At 48.8% G+C, this 18,572-nt stretch overlaps 1 protein-coding gene across 3 annotated transcripts in view; it reads left to right on the top strand.

Annotated features, from left to right (window-relative positions):
- The first annotated feature begins 565 nt into the window (after nucleotides 1–565).
- The window catches only part of NOC3L (NOC3 like DNA replication regulator), a 91,930-nt gene continuing 73,923 nt past the window's right edge, over nucleotides 566–18,572 (top strand). For 2 of the 3 annotated variants that reach the window (XM_040435660.1, XM_040435662.1), the window contains exons 1-5: nucleotides 566–645; nucleotides 3,051–3,258; nucleotides 14,943–15,069; nucleotides 16,385–16,542; nucleotides 16,728–16,781. In XM_040435660.1, the coding sequence (XP_040291594.1) occupies nucleotides 637–645; nucleotides 3,051–3,258; nucleotides 14,943–15,069; nucleotides 16,385–16,542; nucleotides 16,728–16,781 (556 nt within the window). In that variant the 5' untranslated portion in view covers nucleotides 566–636. The remainder of the gene's footprint in view (nucleotides 646–3,050; nucleotides 3,259–14,942; nucleotides 15,070–16,384; nucleotides 16,543–16,727; nucleotides 16,782–18,572) is intronic. The other variant, XM_040435661.1, reaches the window with a different exon arrangement.

Below are 18,572 nucleotides of genomic sequence, written 5' to 3'. Positions count from 1 at the left end.
CATATCTGGTATAACTACTGTGAGGGGCACATATCTGGTATAACTACTGTGAGGGGCACATATCTGGACATAACTACTGTGAGGGGCACATATCTGGTATAACTACTTTGAGGGGCACATATCTGGACATAACTACTGTGAGGGGCACATATCTGGTATAACTACTATGAGTGGGCACATATCTGGTATAACTACTGTGAGGGGGCACAATGTGGGCACATCTAGGGGGCATAAAGGGGGAATAACTAGTATGTGAGGGCATTTAGGGGGGATTAGGGCTATAGTTATATATTTGTGCGCCACATATTTTGTCCCTCTTCCTTCTTTTCAAAAGTTGGGGGGTATGGAATTATATCACATTCGTTACCACCCTGGGAAAGATCTTCCACGTTCACTCCCAGCACAATACACTGCGCTCCGAATGAAGGAAGTTCAGTGTCTGTCGTTACAATCTCGCCCCCTGCAGACGACAAAACAAAGTGGCGCAATTCAGTATGTCACCGGCAGATGGCGCGCTTACAAATCCGCTATGCTAGGTCTTCTCTAGCCGGCGCTTACTTTCTATGAGCGGCTGCACTTCCTGTGTTCACACGTGTGTAGTGGAGCTGCGGGCTCGGTCCCCGGAGTGTAGGCACCATGAAGCCGGTGAGTGCGTGCGCTGGGGCGAGCCTCACTGCGTCTTTGCTCCCTGTTATCAGCCATTCCACACTGGGTCCGGACTGTCGGGGTTACTGATGAGAATGCCGCATGTCTCAGAGCTGTGGGGTCAGATTATTACAACTGAGCTCCGCTTACTACAATTCCCAGCATATCCTGGCAGCTTTAGGCTTTCAGGGCATGTTGGGAGTCGTAGTTATGCATCAACTTGAGAGCAACAGGTAGGAGGCTGCTACAGTAAACCTAAAGCAGGCATTAAAGGGGTACTCCAGCACAATGACCACAATGTTCTGTGCGGATGGTTGTTATACTGCCCTCTGCTGTTCTGATGCTGCCCCCACTCTTTGCTTCTGTCCCCGACATGGCTGGGAATGCAGCTCGGCCAATCGCTGATTGCAATAGATCGTCCCTGCTGCCCCGCATTGGTTGAGCTAGCCTTTAAAGGGCATCTGTCAGCAGATTTGTACCTATGACACTGTCTGACCTGTTACATGTGCGCTTGGCAGCTGAAGACATCTGTGTTGGTCCCATGTTCATATGTGCCTGCATTGCTGAGAAAAATTATGGTTTATTATATGCAAATGAGCCTCTAGGAGCAATGGGGGCGTTGTCATTACACCTAGAGGCTCTGCTCTCTCTGCAACTGCCGCACTCTCTGCACTTTGACAGTGAACACACCATAACTCCTGACCCTGTCAAAGTGCGGAGGATGCGGCAGTTGCAGAGCCTCTAGGTGTAATGACAACGCCCCCATTGCTCCTAGAGACTCATTTGTATATATTAAAACCTCATTTTTCTCAGCAATGCGGGCACATATGAACATGGGACCAACACAGATGTCTTCAGCTGCCAAGAACACATCTAACAGGTCAGCCGGTGTCATAGGTACAGATCTGCTGACAGATGGGCTTTAGGGTCCATTTACATGTCCGTAAGTGTTCTGCGGATCCCCAAAACACGGACATTGGCAATGTGCACATCGCTGGCACTACAATAGAAAATGCCTAATCTTGTCCACAATTGCGGACAAGAATAGGACATGTTCTATTTTTTTGCGGAAGTGCGGATCCGCAAATGCGGACAGCACATTCCGGCCTTATTGAAAATGAATGGGTCTGCACCCGTTCCGCAGAATTCCGGAACGGATGTGGACCCGTTTTGCGGACGTGTGAATGGACCCTTAAGGCGATTTCCTGTATGTTGAGATGGGACCAGGACATGGAGACCTTGTAAGCATCGGAATGGGAGCAGTGGGGATCGATTCTTTTTATTACTTTTTTAACCCATTCTAAGCCCCTTCAAATAAATGTGGCTGCTGGACCAGCACTTTAAGGAGTCCTACTCGCAGCATGTGTTATTCATCCCGCTATGTGCGTTTTTTCGAGGATAGCACCCCGAGCCATTTATCTCTACGGGGCTGTGCGCACATCCGTATCTTTAGCAGATCCTCATGGACGTTTCACAAATTCTATAACGTGGCCCAATCTGGTCCATATTGTAGACGAAAATAGTGCTCTCTATGGATGGGAGTAAAAAAATACAGACTGCACAGGGAAGGTGTTCAAATTTTTAAGGGTCATTTGTCTGAGGACCAAAATACGGCCATTTGTGTGAGCATGAAGCCTTATAAGAATAAAGGGGTATGCCTCCACATTGTGATGCCCAGTGTCAGGTGCCTCTGGGACCCGCTTCAGAACGGAACCCCCGAAGTGAGCGCAGAGCAGGCATGTATGTGAGGCCGCCCTCCGTTCATTTCTGTGTGACTGCTTACAGTGACCAAGCGCTTGCTCAGCCGCACAAGGGAGTGAAGCCTTGGCAGATACTGCTCGGTGAGCTCTGCTATTTTCAGAACTCGCATAAAAATGAATGGACAGAACGACACTTGTGACTGGCGTGCTCTCCTTCACTTTTGGGCACTGGTTCTGGAGATATGTTTGTCCCAGGGGTGGGACCTGCCCCTATCTGACATTGGTGGAATTTCCCAGCAATATGCCACCAGTGTCTGAGGTGACACAACCCCTTTAAATCGCCAACAGAGGTGGCTGGCAGCAGCTTTCTTCTCTCTTGACATTGAAAACTTAGGCTTGGCCTAACCAAGCATGCATGTGTAAGGAACAGTTGGGAAAAATGCAGGTGGCTCAGCTTTTGGCCGCTTCAGATCTGTCACATTCCCGTGTTCCTCTTGTAAGGCTGTGTTCACATTGGGCAAATATGCTGCAGATTTTCCATCTGGATTTGTGCCCAGAAAGTTGCAGCAAAGTTGTTGAGATTCTAACACATGCTGCTGGAAATAAAAATCTGCACACAAGTGGTGCGGGTTTTTACATCTTTCGGCGGTGGATTTGCATCTCGTGTGGACCTTGTCTAACTTGTGCTCCACTCTCCGTTTCTAGAAAAGAAATCGAAAGCAAGCTCCAAGCTTCCGCAAGCTCCTGAAGACCAGCAAGATAAAGCTTGACAACAAGTTGAAGAACAAGCAGTTTAAGCAGGAGAGCTCAGCGAAGAAGCACAGGAAAGAGCAGAAGAAGCTCCGTGAAGCCGTGCGAGATGTTGGCTCCAAAGCCCATGTACCCCTGGAGAGGGTTAAGAGGAAACCGCCAGGTAGTAATATGTCTTGTGTAGGGAAGCCCCTCTCAATGATGTGCATATAACCTAATGGGGCGTGTGGACAGTTTGCTTTAAAGGTTGCCCTAATAGGACATTTACACAGAGTTTGCACTTATTGGACAACCCCTTTAAAATATCTTAAAGGAGTATTCCAATCTTTGTCATTTATGGCATATCCAGAAGATATACCATAAATCTGACAGATGCGGGACCAGTACCTATTTTCAGTTCAGTCCCAGAACCCTGTCACTCCTTTGCTTCATCCAAGTGAAGAATGAATGGAAAGGCGGTCACTCTCCATTCACTACTATTGGAGTTAGGCTGGTTTCACACGGACGTTGCGGGTGATGCGCAATTTTTTCCCCGCGAGTGCAAAGCGTTTTCATGCGTTTTGCACGTGCGTGAAAAAAATCTGCATGTTTGGTACCCAGACCCGAACCCGGACTTCTTCACAGAAGTTCGGGTTTGGGTTCAGTATTCTGTAAATTTTTATTATTTTCCCTTTATAACATGGTTATAAGGGGAAATAATAGCATTCTTAATACAGAATGCTTAGTAGAAGGTCGATTGAGGGTTACAAAATAAAATAAAAAAATTAACTCACCTCCTCCAATTGATCGCGTAGCTGCCGGTCTCCTGTTCTTTCTTCAGGACCTGTCAAAGGACCTGTGGTGATGTCACTGAGCTCATCACATGGTCCATCACCATCGTAATGGATCATGTGATGAGCACAGTGATGTCACCACAGGTCCTGAAGAAAGAACAGGAGACCGGCAGCTACGCGATCAATTGGAGGAGGTGAGTTAATTTTATTTTTTAACCCTCAATTGATTTTCTACTAAGCATTCTGTATTAAAAAATGCTATTTTCTCGCCCAGTTTCCTTGGGGGACACAGAAGACCTTGGGTATAGCTCATCTCCATAGGAGGCGTGACACTAAGTGAAAGCTGTTAAGCCCCTCCTCCACAGCTATACCCTCAGCCTGGAGAGAGAGACTGCCAGTTTTTTGCTTAGTGTCCAAGGAGGCAAGACACTCCCTGCTCTGCAGGGCTGGTTTCTCCTTGTTTAAATTTTAGTTTTTTAGTTTTTTCTTTTCTTTTTGTTCCAGATCATCAGGGATAACAGAGACGCACTAGACCTCTCTGTTCTCCCGGGGTTGAGCTGCGCCAGTGCCGGTCACCCGCACTGCTGCCTCCCCCACAGAAGACAAGGTGGATCAGGGCAGCCCAGCTCCCCTACATCCCGCCAGCGCAAGGGTCGCCCGCACGCCAAGTCCCTCTTCCAGCGTCCTGCCACTACGGTGCCAGTAGCTGAAGGGGCGACCCTGCTGGAATGGACCGAGGGTGAAGACGGCTGTGGTAAGAGATTGGCTTCTCCAGCCCTACGTCTCCCACCCCCCCACCCTGGTCTCCTGCGTGCCTGACCCCCATATTGGGCCTCTAGTCCCCTGCTGGATCTATGCTGGCCCCTGGGGTGCCGCAGAGCGGCAATCTCCTTCTGCCCCCTTCCTGCCTGGGACATGCAGCCAGTGGCTGTCTCCACAGCCAGCTACAGAAGCGGCAACATAGTTTATTTCTTTATCAGCACAGGCACCCGGTCTCTGGGTCCCTACATCTCCTACCGGAGTGTTGCTCCAGGCCTGAGGCTCCTGACGGCTGTGGAGTAAGGCCTCGCCTCCGGCCGACATTGGTATTCCGGTGCGGCCGGGCGCCGCAAAAATCTTAGCCCAGGCTCCGCGGCCTGCCAGGCCGCCATTCCGGGTCCCTGACTTTTCCGGCCGGCGGGGTGGGCTCCCGCGGCCGGCAAGCCGCCATTCCGAGCAAGCCGCCATTCTGGGCCCCTGACTCTTCCGGCCGGCGGGGTGGGCTCCCGCGGCCGGCAAGCCGCCATTCTGGGCCCCTGACTCCTCCGGCCGGCGGGGTGGGCTCCCGCGGCCGGCTTTGGGCTTGACTTCTAGGCCCAGCAGGCCCCGGCCGACCGTTGTGCCGGTCGGTGGGGCTCCGCAAATTTTGGCCCAGGCTTCGCGGCCTGCTGGGCCGCAATTCCGACCGGCCCGCGGGGTGGGCACCCGCGGCCGGTTTGATGCGCCACTCCGCCTCAGGTCCTGGCGGTACATACCGGGCGCCGCAAATTTAGTCCCCGGCTTCACGGCCTACTAGGCCGCAAAATTCCGGCCTCTGGTGGAGGGGGCGGGAACTTCTCCAGGCGCAAATTTTTCCCGCCGGGAGGTTCCTCCGCCCCCAGGGGATCGCAGCGCCGCCCTCCAGGCCGGATCCATGTTAACCCTTTGGGTACAGGCCGGATCCCAATGGGCCGGTATGGCTGGCCCCCCTTTTTCCTTTTCCTAACTATCTGTGCCCCTATATGGTGGCACCCTTTAGCCTCAGAGAGGCTGTGTTTTTAATAAAAAAAAAAAAATAAAAAAAAAAAAAGAAATAATAATAAATATATATATATAATAATAATAACAGATTTCTTTTGGACTGCGCAGGACGCTGCAGCCTCATCAGTAGTGCTGCATGTCTGCATGCCCTCTTTCCACAGGCGGCATAGTGTTGCGCTCCCAACCTGCGTCGCTGCTAGGGCATTTCCCCTTTTAGGCGGTTTTCCTGCCCTCTTCCAGGATACGGCGCTGGCCAAGTGCATGCGGCCCTTCCGTAGGCAGCATTCATCATCTCTCCAGTTATGGTGCCTGCCATGTGCATCCCCCCCCTCCTAGGCGGGATACTGCACTCTCCCTGGCTCCCGGCTGGCCATGTGCATGACCCCCTTTTAGGCGGAATACTGCACCTTCACCGGATACGGTGCTGGCCATGTGCACGACCCCCTTCCATAGGCGGAATGCTGCACTCTCTCTATGGATTTGCTGCCGGCCATGTGCACGACCCCCTTCTCTAGGCGGAACGCTGCACTCTCGCTGGATTCACTGCCGGCCATGTGCGTCACCCCCTTCCATGGGCGGAACGCAGCGCTCTCACTGGATTCGTTGTCGGCCATGCGCGTGACCCCCTTCCATGGGCGGAAGGCAGCGCTCTCACTGGATTAGTTGCCGATCATGTGCATGACCCCCCCTTTTTAGGCGGAATACTGCACTCTCACCGGATACGGTACTGGCTATGTGCACGACCCCCTTCCATAGGCGGAACGCTGCACTCTCTCTGATGGGCTATGATGTACTTATGTACTATGTTACTATGCTGCACTCTCACTGGTTTCGCTGCCAGCCATAGGCATGACTCAGGCAGCATACATACATCCCTCTGTCTGTGGTGTTTTCTCGCAGGTACGTTACTGGCCATGTGCATGTACCCCATACATGGCAGGGTGCTTGCACTCTCGCTGGATCCGCTGTCGGCCATATGCATGACCCCTCTTCCGTGGGCGGTGTACGCACTCTCGCTGGATTCGCTGCCTGCCATGGGCATGCCTTCCTTCCTCAGGTGACATACATACATTCTCACTGACTGTGTTTGTCTCTCACCAGTACGTTGCTGGCCATGTGTATGACTCCCATACATGGCGGGTGCACGCACTCTCCCTGGATGAGATGCTGGCCATGTGCATTACCCCCCCTTTTTGTCTGGGCGGCATGCTACACTCTCACCGGATACCTTGCTGGCCATGAGCATGGCCCTCTAACATGGGTGGAACGCTTGCACTCCCATTGGATACGGTGCTGGCCTTGTGCGTGACCACCCCACATTCCATGGGCAGAATTTGGCACGCTCATGAGATTCACGGCTGTCCTTGTATGGCTGTGCTGGACTTGTACATGTCCCCCTTCATTGGCAGAGTAGTTGCACTCTCGCTAAGTCAGTGTTGGGTGTATTATTGCACACTCACTTAATGCTAGGATAACCCTGTGCATGTTCCCCTTTCACTAGGTGGACCTCCTGCGTTCCTGCTGGATTATATGGTATGTCCTGCTTCTCTGAAGTAGGTACGGCCTTAGGCATCACTCCCTTTTGGGACCGGCCTTTGCACTCTTGCCGACTGCAGTTTGCCAGATACAATTTCCCCCCTTTCGGGGCGGACTGCTTGCGTTCCATCGCATGCTATACTAGGCTTGTGCATAACTCCCTTGCAGGTTGCACTTTGCAATTACGTACATGCTGTGGCACTCTGTGGCGAGCCCCCTTTTTCGCTGAATTAACCTTTTGCAGTGAGCGGACGTTCTTGTGCGTTGTTTGGGCCGTGTATGCCTTCTCCTCCTGTAGGTGGGTTGGCCTTCTCACTGCTTACGAGCTGCTCGTACGTATGCCTCATCTGCTTCCTGCGGCATACTTTTGTTTTCTTGGGATACGATGCTTGCCGCAAGCCTTGCACTCGTCTCTAAGGAGTTCATTCTGTCCACCTGACCCGGACGGGCTCTACTTGCTCTATGCTGCACGGAGCTGGGTGGTACTCATTCATTTAGTTGGCCCTTCATCCCAGGGAGTGTTCGTGGTTCCTAGATGCGTGCCCATTCGTCCTTCCGCGGTATTGCTTCCCTGCGCTAGTGGTCACATGGTCGAGAGTGCTGTTGTCTGGAGCGCCCCTCGAATTCTTCGTTGGCTCTGGCAGGACTGCGGTTCCCTTGCCTGCTCAAATTTCCTCCTCTTCGGATGTAGTGTGGTATGAGTCCTTCCTCTTGGCGCCTCTACGCTTCAGTCTGATCTGCTACCAAGTGCGGGCTGCTTTTCTCGGGAAGGTCACCCAAATTCTCTTGGGTGCTCGATTACCCAGGTCGGAGGACCTCCACCTTGGGTTCTTCAGGGTATTCGCCTTCTGCGAGGCGGTGAACCGGGCATCTCGCAGTGTAGCAGGGTTCTGCTTTTGAGCTGTCCTATGGCTTCCCTGTTGCCCACTCCTCCGTTCGGTTGGAGGGTGTTATGCCGGCCTCTGTCTCGACTACCTTATCTCGCTGGCTCTGTTTGGCTCCCGCTCGGTACAGATCACTCCGATGTGGCTTCTGTCCCGCCAGACTTCAGAGGCTGTTCCTTCACTGTCCTCCCCTCTGGGAAGAGCATGGTTGTTCATGTGGATGGTTCCGGTGTTCCTTTTGGCCTCGTTCTGTCTCCCTTGTTCACACTGGCTGTATTGGCTGTGCCTATTTACCGAGTCTACCGCGTTCTGTCCTCCCGCTGAGTGCAGATTGCGTGGTCCATTCTAAGACAATGGTCCTGCTGTAGACTTACCTTCTCGGTAACTTGGGGGGACTACCTTTCGGTCCAGATTGTCCTTTGATCTCCCACACCGGGACTGTAGAACATGGCTACATCAGCATGGACTTTAGCCTGTCTTGTCCTGGCATCTGGCGGATACTGGGCGGACCCTTTGGTTCCGTTCCATCTGTCCTTCTGCTCCCCCACTGGGTGGATACGGGACAACGTTGCTCGGGGGCCGACTGGACCAGTTTTGTCGACTTCTGCCCGTGTTACTGGTCTGCGCCTGATCACATTGGGTTTTCGCCCGCTTGCCAGGCGACTCCAGCGGGTTCGCTATTGTCCGCTCCTGGCTGTATTTTCGTCCAGGATCTGTCGTAAGACTTATGGTTTTTTTGTCTGGGGTTCTGTGGGAAGCTGTGCATTCCCCACTCTGACTTTTTCTCTCCCCATGGTTCTGTCTTTTTTCCAGTCCGGCCTGGACCTGGGACTGAGATTCCTTTACTTGAGGTGTCAAGTGTCAGCGCTGTTCTTCCTCTTCCAGCGTTCCCCGGCCCTCTGGGCCTGTCAAGACCTTCTTACTTGAAATGGCTCTTGGGTTCCTCTGTACTGCCCTTCGGTACCGCCCTGGGAACTACATACTGAGCTCTCGGCGCTCCAATCTTTTCCTTGGAGCCGTTACAGAAGTTCTCTCTACCCCGCCTGTCCTGTACGGTTGTGTTTCCGTATCAGTCGTGTCTCTGACGGGTGCCTGAATGGCCCCTTTTTTTGTTCTGAGCCTTCTGTCTTTTCCCAGGACAGGGCTGTTTCTACATCCCGTTCCTTCCTTCTGAAGGTGGTGTTGCCTTTCGCTTCAACACTTCACCGATTTGGACGTTGTTTGGGCCTTGCCGGTTTTACTTGGAGATCTCCGACTCTTGTCGACGTTCGGTCTCTTGGGTTTCCTGGAGGTCCGCGCTTAGAGTTGACGGACTCCAGGGTCGTTTTCCTCCGCTTTATCAGATTGGCTATTGCTGAGGTTACCGCACCGAGGGCAGGATTCTGCCTTTACTGTCACCGTTCATTTCACCAGAGCGGTCGGTGCCTCCTGGGCCGGAGGTATTGGGCTTCGGCCATGCATTTGAGCAAGGCGGCCACAGGTCTTCCTTGCACGCTTTACAGAGTTCTACAGGGTGCATACTCTGGCTTCGGCGTATGCTGCTTTGGTCCGCCTGGGTCTGCAGGCGGCGGTTCCTTGATGCCTTCGGGTGCTTCGCCTTGGAGCTGTGGTCCCTCCCCTTTTGGACTGCTTTTGAACGTCCCAAGGTCTTCTGTGTCCCCCAAGGAAACTGGGCGAGAAAACGAGATTTTTGTATAACTTACCAGTAAAATCTCTTTCTCGCTCTTTCCTTGGGGGACACAGCACCCACCCATTCATTGTTTTTCTCTACACGGTTTCCGAGTTTGTGTTACCCGTTGGGTAGTTGGCTTGTTGGTTCTTTGTTGGACTTTGCCTTTTCTCACTGCTTGGACACGCAACTGGCAGTCTCTCTCTCCAGGCTGAGGGTATAGCTGTGGAGGAGGGGCTTAACAGCTTTCACTTAGTGTCACGCCTCCTATGGAGATGAGCTATACCCAAGGTCTTCTGTGTCCCCCAAGGAAAGAGCGAGAAAGAGATTTTACTGGTAAGTTATACAAAAATCTCGTTATTTTCCCTTATAACCATGTTATAAGGGAAAATAATACAGTGAATTGAGCAACCATGCGTGAAAATCGCACCGCATCCGCACTTGCTTGCGGATGCTTGCGATTTTCACGCAGCCCCATTCACTGCGTTGCGTGATAAACGCACAATATAGAGCTTGCTGCGATTTTCACGTAACGCACAAGTGATGCGTGAAAATCACCGCTCATGTGCACAGCCCCATAGAAGTGAATGGGTCCGGACTCAGTGCGGGTGCAATGCGTTCACCTCACGCATTGCACCCGCACGGAAAACTCGCTTGTGTGAAAGGGGCCTTAGGATACTTTCACACTAGCATTAAAGTGTTCCGGTATTGAGTTCCGTCCTCGGGGCTCAATACAGGGAAAAAACGCTTCAGTATTGTCCTAATGCATTCTGAATGGAGAGCATTCCGTTCAGGATGCATCAGGATGTCTTCAGTTCAGTCACTTTTACGGTATTTGGCCCGGAGAAAATACCACCGCATGCTGCACTATTTTCTCCGGCCAAAATTCCAGAATACTTGCCGGAATGCGTAAGAGGGGCTGAACTGATGCATCCTGAACGGATTGCTCTCCATTCAGAATGCATTAGGATAAAACACAGTTATTTTCCGGTATTGAGCCCCCTAGGACGCAACTCAATGCCGGGAAAAAAAAAACGCTATTGTGAAAGTACCCTTAGCCAAGCAAGCATGCTTGGCTGTTTTCTTAAGTCCCATAGAAGTGACAGGAGAGAAACGCCACTCCACCTCTCCATTCATTTTCTGCTTGGATGCAGTTCCTGCTTCACTAGGGACTGCCATTATGTAGAAAAATGCGAGTTCCAAATGTATGGCATAGCCCGTAGACTAGCCATAAGTGTCTTAACACCGCTGACATGTCAGGGAAGTATGGGTTCCAGGGGGCTGCACGGCTGATCATCATCACTTCTCCTGTCTGTACCAGTCCCACTCTCCTAAATCCTGGCATAGACGTGCCAGGCTTTAAAGGGGTTATCAAATTCTAAAAATGCCCCCCACAAGGCCCGGGCCCCTGTTGTTGATCATACTTGCCCCGCTCCCCGGCATCCGGGTCACTCTGGATCCCCTGCACAGCTTCCCCTGTATCTTCCCGTCACACGGCTCAAAACTTCCGGTATTTGGGGGGTTGTTCCGTGTTGCAGCCAATAGGCCACGACAGTGACCAGCCTCCCTAGCATCATGGGTGATGTCACCCGTGATGCAAGGGGGCTGCTCTCCATTGTTGCTTGCTGTTGGCTGCACCGTCCATTGCCGGATCAAACGGCAACAGGGAGATGCAGCGGAGGCCGTGCAGGGATCCGGAGTGACGTGGCTGCCGGAAAGCAGGGCAAGTGTGATCTGTAGGAGGTGCCCGGGCATTTTGTAGAATTGGATAACCCCTTTACCAGTGAGCACAAGCAGGAGGAGCGATGTGCTATGTGAGCTCTTGCCTGTTCATAGAGGAAAAAAAGACTGCAGCAGCACCCTGCAAATCAGATAAAGTACAACAATGCCATAGTCACAAAAATTAGTGCTAATGCTACGCTTATTTATAAAGTGAGATGCTTGGCCAATGCATTTTGTACAAAACCATCTGAGCCCGTCTGCCGAACGTCAAGGCGATCTCTGTAAGACGGGTCCTAACACTAAATACTACCTGTTATGCGCCATAATGGCCGCCATAAAATTCAGGGAGTGTTGGATCCACATGCATGCTGGGTCCACTCTGCCTTTTACCGTTTTTGGTGCCATAATGGCCTCCATTACAAGGGATGCAGGTACCAACATGCATGCCGAGCCCACTCCTATACCTTTCCTTGTGCCAGACAGCTTCCAATGAATGTAGTGAGAGCAGGCCACAGCTTTATTCTGAAACTAATTAAAATCAGGAACAATGAAAGGTATGGAGTGTGCTCGGCATGCATGTTGGTACCTGCATCCCTTGGAAGTAATGGAGACCATTATGGCACCAAAAATGGTAAAAGGCAGAGTGGACCCAGCATGCATGTGGAACCAACACTTCCTGAACTTTATGGCGGCCATTATGGCGCATAACAGGTAATATCTAGTGTTAGGTTCCCGTCTTACAGAGATCGCCTTGACGTTTGGCTGACGGGCTCAGATGGTTTTGTACAAAATGTGCATTGGCCGAGCATCTCACTTTATAAATAAGCGTAGCATTACCACCATCATTTTTGTGACTATGGAATTGTTGTACTTTATCTGGTTTGCAGGGTGCTGCTGCATTGTCTTTTTCCCCTCTAGGTCTTTGCCATGGCGGCGTGCACCTGCGCACTGGGAGGTGCTGACTAACCCCCCCTTTTTTTTTTTTGCACTCTTGCCTGTTTATGCTCCGGTAAAGGCCCTCACTGATGCGGTATGCATAGCACATCTATCCTAGGCTTTAGGAGAGCGGGGCTGGTGCAGTAAGGAGTGTATAAAAAGTGCCTGTTTCGCAAGGGAAAGTACATTTTCAGTTGCATTATACACGTCGCCCATGCTTGAACACTACACTGCGTGCAGAATTATTAGGCAAATGAGTATTTTGACCACATCATCCTCTTTATGCATGTTGTCTTACTCCAAGCTGTATAGGCTCGAAAGCCTACTACCAATTAAGCATATTAGGTGATGTGCATCTCTGTAATGAGAAGGGGTGTGGTCTAATGACATCAACACCCTATATTAGGTGTGCATAATTATTAGGCAACTTCCTTTCCTTTGGCAAAATGGGTCAAAAGAAGGACTTGACAGGCTCAGAAAAGTCAAAAATAGTGAGATATCTTGCAGAGGGATGCAGCACTCTTAAAATTGCAAAGCTTCTGAAGCGTGATCATCGAACAATCAAGCGTTTCATTCAAAATAGTCAACAGGGTCGCAAGAAGCGTGTGGAAAAACCAAGGCGCAAAATAACTGCCCATGAACTGAGAAAAGTCAAGCGTGCAGCTGCCAAGATGCCACTTGCCACCAGTTTGGCCATATTTCAGAGCTGCAACATCACTGGAGTGCCCAAAAGCACAAGGTGTGCAATACTCAGAGATATGGCCAAGGTAAGAAAGGCTGAAAAACGACCACCACTGAACAAGACACACAAGCTGAAACGTCAAGACTGGGCCAAGAAATATCTCAAGACTGATTTTTCTAAGGTTTTATGGACTGATGAAATGAGAGTGAGTCTTGATGGGCCAGATCGATGGGCCCGTGGCTGGATTGGTAAAGGGCAGAGAGCTCCAGTCCAACTCAGACACCAGCAAGGTGGAGGTGGAGTACTGGTTTGGGCTGGTATCATCAAAGATGAGCTTGTGGGGCCTTTTCGGGTTGAGGATGGAGTCAAGCTCAACTCCCAGTCCTACTGCCAGTTTCTGGAAGACACCTTCTTCAAGCAGTGGTACAGGAAGAAGTCTGCATCCTTCAAGAAAAACATGATTTTCATGCAGGACAATGCTCCATCACACGCGTCCAAGTACTCCACAGCGTGGCTGGCAAGAAAGGGTATAAAAGAAGAAAATCTAATGACATGGCCTCCTTGTTCACCTGATCTGAACCCCATTGAGAACCTGTGGTCCATCATCAAATGTGAGATTTACAAGGAGGGAAAACAGTACACCTCTCTGAACAGTGTCTGGGAGGCTGTGGTTGCTGCTGCACGCAATGTTGATGGTGAACAGATCAAAACACTGACAGAATCCATGGATGGCAGGCTTTTGAGTGTCCTTGCAAAGAAAGGTGGCTATATTGGTCACTGATTTGTTTTTGTTTTGTTTTTGAATGTCAGAAATGTATATTTGTGAATGTTGAGATGTTATATTGGTTTCACTGGTAAAAATAAATAATTGAAATGGGTATATATTTGTTTTTTGTTAAGTTGCCTAATAATTATGCACAGTAATAGTCACCTGCACACACAGATATCCCCCTAAAATAGCTAAAACTAAAAACAAACTAAAAACTACTTCCAAAAATATTCAGCTTTGATATTAATGAGTTTTTTGGGTTCATTGAGAACATGGTTGTTGTTCAATAATAAAATTAATCCTCAAAAATACAACTTGCCTAATAATTCTGCACTCCCTGTATAGGAATAAGCATCTGCCTCTCTGGTGGCCGGGACCATGGAAGCATGCATAGGCACACATGCACAGAGCTTCTGTGCTGCAGCGGTGGCCGTAGCTCCTGGAAACAAGCAGTATATAATGCCATGGAAAAATGAATCAAGCCAGCAAAGGAAGCAATATGGGCAATTACAATACATTAGAAAGTGCCCTCTAGTAAAAGGGTTTTCTATGATGATTTTTACTGATGACCGATCATCTGGATAGGTCATCAGTATCTGATTGGCAGGGGTCAGACACCCTGGACCCCCACTAATCAGCTATTTTGAGAAGGCATTGCTGTGAGCGCCGCGTCCTTTTCACAGCTCACCAAGCACAGCGTCGTACATTGTATAGCAGCTCTGCTTGGTATCGCAGCTCAGCTCCATTCACTGCTCCTAGGCCACATGAACGTGTCGTCGCTGGCCTAAGAAAAACTGTGAGAAGGTTGAGGCACTCACAGGAGCGCCGCTGCCTTCCGGAACAGCTGATCGGCGGGGGTCCCGGGTGTCGGACCCCCATCGATGAGATACTGATGACCTTTCCTTAGGATAGATCATCAGTAAAAAAAAAATAATAATAATCTTGGAAAACTCCTTTAACTTTGTCTACTTGATGAATGCCATTTGCTGACGTGAGACATCCCCTTTAAGTGAGTGATATATTTTATAATAAACTTAATTAGGAAATGGGGAAAAGTCCATTTTGGAAGTTTTGTTCTTACACTCTGCTTGATCCAGCAGTTAATGAAGATCATGAATTGGAGGAGGAATCAATGCCCCTGGACATGATAGATGAAGATGACTTACAGCTAATGCGAGAAATGGCTCAAAGAGCATCCTTTTTAACCAGGGACCTCTCCTCCAGGTATGAGACCGTGGTGGCTGTTGTCATTTTGACTTTCTTCCATTGGATATGTTAAGAAATGGCAAGCAATGCTGTCACTTAAACAGTAGAAAAATATATTTTAAACGCTATGAACCCCTTCGGAGACAGTTTTTTATTTTTGCATTTTACTTATTTTGTTCTAAAAAAATGTTTTTGCCAATTGGTCTTTATTATAAACGTTTAAAGAATGTAGCTATAAGTGTTGATGAGCTCTCAGGAGTTCAGAGATAAGGGCTACACATCGAGTCATCACAGCATCTGCCTGATGGATGCTCTGTAAAACAGGAAGGAAGACAGTCTGCAGATACAATGAAGGTGAAGGATGTATAACGAGCTTGAATGGTTTTTAATAAACATCAGGGATTTGCTGATACTGCAGTGACGCTTCAGGAAAAGTTTAGTCTCTAGACATATCATGTGTGTAAACCAATGTCAGCTAGACTGAACGTAGAGATAATGAACATCCATCATGAGAACGGACTTCACCCAGTTTCCATGTTGATGGAGCGGCAGAGCACGTGCTTGACCACCGCTCCCATTCATTTCTGTAGGACTGAAGTGCTCTGCTGCTCATTTCCCATGGAGACTCGGGGACCTCCAATCTGGTGATCAATTGGGGTCTGAGCAGTCGAGACCTCATTGATCAGACACTTGTACCCATCCTGTAGATAGGAGATACGTTTTCTCAGACTTATCTACCCTATGTAAGGACTGCGGAAAATAACTAAAAAAATCAGGAAAAGGAATTCCAGGGATTCGAGGATAAATGGAGCGAATTCTATTCATTTATCCTGAAACCCCTGGATTTCCGTTTGCCAGCAGTGCACGTTCATTTGCACATTTTTTTCTATATCGCTTTCATTGACATCGGACTGCTTGGGCTAAGGTGAGATTCTCCTACCGTGCATGCGCTGATCAGAGTAGTGCACAACTCAGAAAGGTGAGCACGTTGCCTTTAGCAGCTACTGCGCCTTGGTTTTTGGGTTTACTGCGCTATGTGGTGCTGTTCTTTCTGGAGTGACGTATTACTTGTTATAGTGATTGACAGGTACTGAGAGGGGTGGAGGGAGCGCGCATAAATACTCCAGACTCACAAACTATGTGCCTTGTGTTTTCTGTCAGTGCCCCTGTTAGCCAGATGACACAACATTTTTTTGTGCCGTTTTGGCTAAAAGTAGAGTGGGCCCGTCGCCGTACTAATCTGACAGATCTGTCGCAGCTTATTCTGATAGATCCGCCTAAGCTAAACTTTCATAATATAACCTTATGGAGAATATCTCTTCTCGTTTATAAGCGAGCCAGTCCATGCCGCAAAACGGAAAGGGGACAGTGTGATGGAGAAGTACGAGAAGATGCCCAGACGAATGAATTTCGAACCTGAGAAAGAAGTTATTCACCTCCTGCCCATAAAAGATAAAAGTGGCATTATCCCCCAGAGTATGGAGAAGCCAGGTAAGCGAGGGCTGCTGTCCATTGAATTATTTTGCCTGGTGTTATAAGAGAGGAACTTGCTTCTTCAGTCATTGCTGCATCACTCGGAGCTGCAGTGAAATGGTGGGATTACTGCTTGCAGCTGCTTAGGCGTTGCCTTGGACCCTAACCAGTACCTCATATAACAGCTTGTCTGTCTTCTGCAGTTGTCCAGACCGAGGACCAGGGTGAGGAAGAGATGGAAGCAGAAGAGTCTGAAGGTGAGTGCTTTGCCTCTTTAGCTCTGTATATTATTGTTCTTCATTTTTAGCTGTTGCATACTGTAGGTGAACATTAGATGAGACAGAAATATAGATATTTTAGAAATGATAGAATCCGTTTTTCTCCATTACTGATTCTTGTATTCCCTTTGGAAATATTTGACATTTTGTACAGATGTCTGAGATGCATTTTATGTGTATTGAGCCACATCAGTGTGTGTGTCATGTCCGCATACACTTTTCGGGTATGTTCATATTGTTTGCCTATGGCAAATCCACTGTGTGTTTGCAAGCTGGTCTGCGGCAGAAACCCAAGCTCGGCACACAGATGTCTGATCCAGATGTTCAGTTGATGGGACTAATCTGCAGCTTTTCTTCGCACAATCTGTGGAAATAAGTTTCATGCTACTTATTAAAAATTTTTTTCCTGTGGTGCAGCTCTGTGTCAGAAATTCGATCTTAAAGGGGTTATCCAAGTTTTAATAACACTTCATCAAATCCTTTAATCCCTTCCCAACCAGCGCCGTAATAGTACACGCGCAGCGGGACGTGACTTACCGCCCAGTGCCGTACTATTATGGCAGGCTGATCGGGTGGGTGCAGGAGCTGGGCCCGCCCGATCAGCGGCAGGGGTCCGGCAGTGACTGATAGCCGGACACCTGCTGTATGCGCCGACATCAGTGAAAGGAGGAGGGAGAGAGCTCCCATCGGGTCCCCGCGCTGCTGTGATGGGGACCCGATGGCAGTTAAGCCTTACTTAGGCATCGTGGCTGACTTCCGTGACAGCCTGTAAGTTCCAGCCCCCTGGATCTCACAGGCAAGCAGGCTGTAGGTGTATTACCCTTAAGTGTATACACTTACAGCCAATGCTTTACAATACAGAAGTATTGTAAAGGGGATCAGACCCCCAAAAGTTGAAGTCCCTGAGTGGGACTAAAAATAAAGTGAAAAAAAAAAGTAAAAAAATAAAGTTTTGCCCAAAAATAAAAAGTTTAAAGTAAAAAAAAAAAAATTTTTAAAAAAGGGAAAAAAAGAACAGTAGACATTAGGTACCTCCGCATGCATATCGACTGGCTCTATAAAAATATCACATGACCTAACCCCAAATTTTTTGGTCACCTTACATCACTAAAAGTGCAACACCAAGCTATCAAAAAGGCGTATGCCCCCCAAAATTGTACCAATCTGTCACCTCATCCCGCAAAAAATGAGCCCTTACCTAAGACAATCGAGATACTAAAACATGATTTTTTTTTTTGTTTCCCAAATGCTTTTATTGTGTTAAATGTAAAAAAAAAAAAGTAGACATATAATAGGTATTGCCACGTCCGTAACAACCTGCTCTATAAAAATACCACATGACCTAACCCCTCAGGTGAACACCGTAAAAAATAAAAACTGTCAAAAAAGCAATTTTTTGTCACCTTACATCACAAAAAGTGTAATAGCAAGCGATCAAAAAGTCATACGAACCCCAAAACCATACCAATCAAACCGTCATCTCATCCTTCAAAAAATGAGACCCTACAGTTGCCCAAAAAATTAAAATAAACTGTGGCTTTCAGAATATTCTGACACAAAAAAAAATTTGTTTTCAAAAATGCTTTATTATGTAAAACTGAAACAACCCCAAAAATTCATCATATTTGTTTTTGTCGCGTCCGTAACAACCTGCTCTATAAAAATACCACATGATCTAACCTGTCAGATGAACATTGTAAATAACAAAAAATAAAAATGGTGCAAAAACAGCTATTTCTCGCCCATATTCATTGGGGGTCACAGAGACCG

This window comes from Bufo bufo, chromosome 6 (genome assembly GCF_905171765.1).
Source record: "Bufo bufo chromosome 6, aBufBuf1.1, whole genome shotgun sequence".
In the NCBI taxonomy this organism is placed as follows: domain Eukaryota; kingdom Metazoa; phylum Chordata; class Amphibia; order Anura; family Bufonidae; genus Bufo; species Bufo bufo.
Note: the sequence above shows the minus strand (reverse complement) of the source record. Positions and strands in the feature narration are given on the sequence as shown.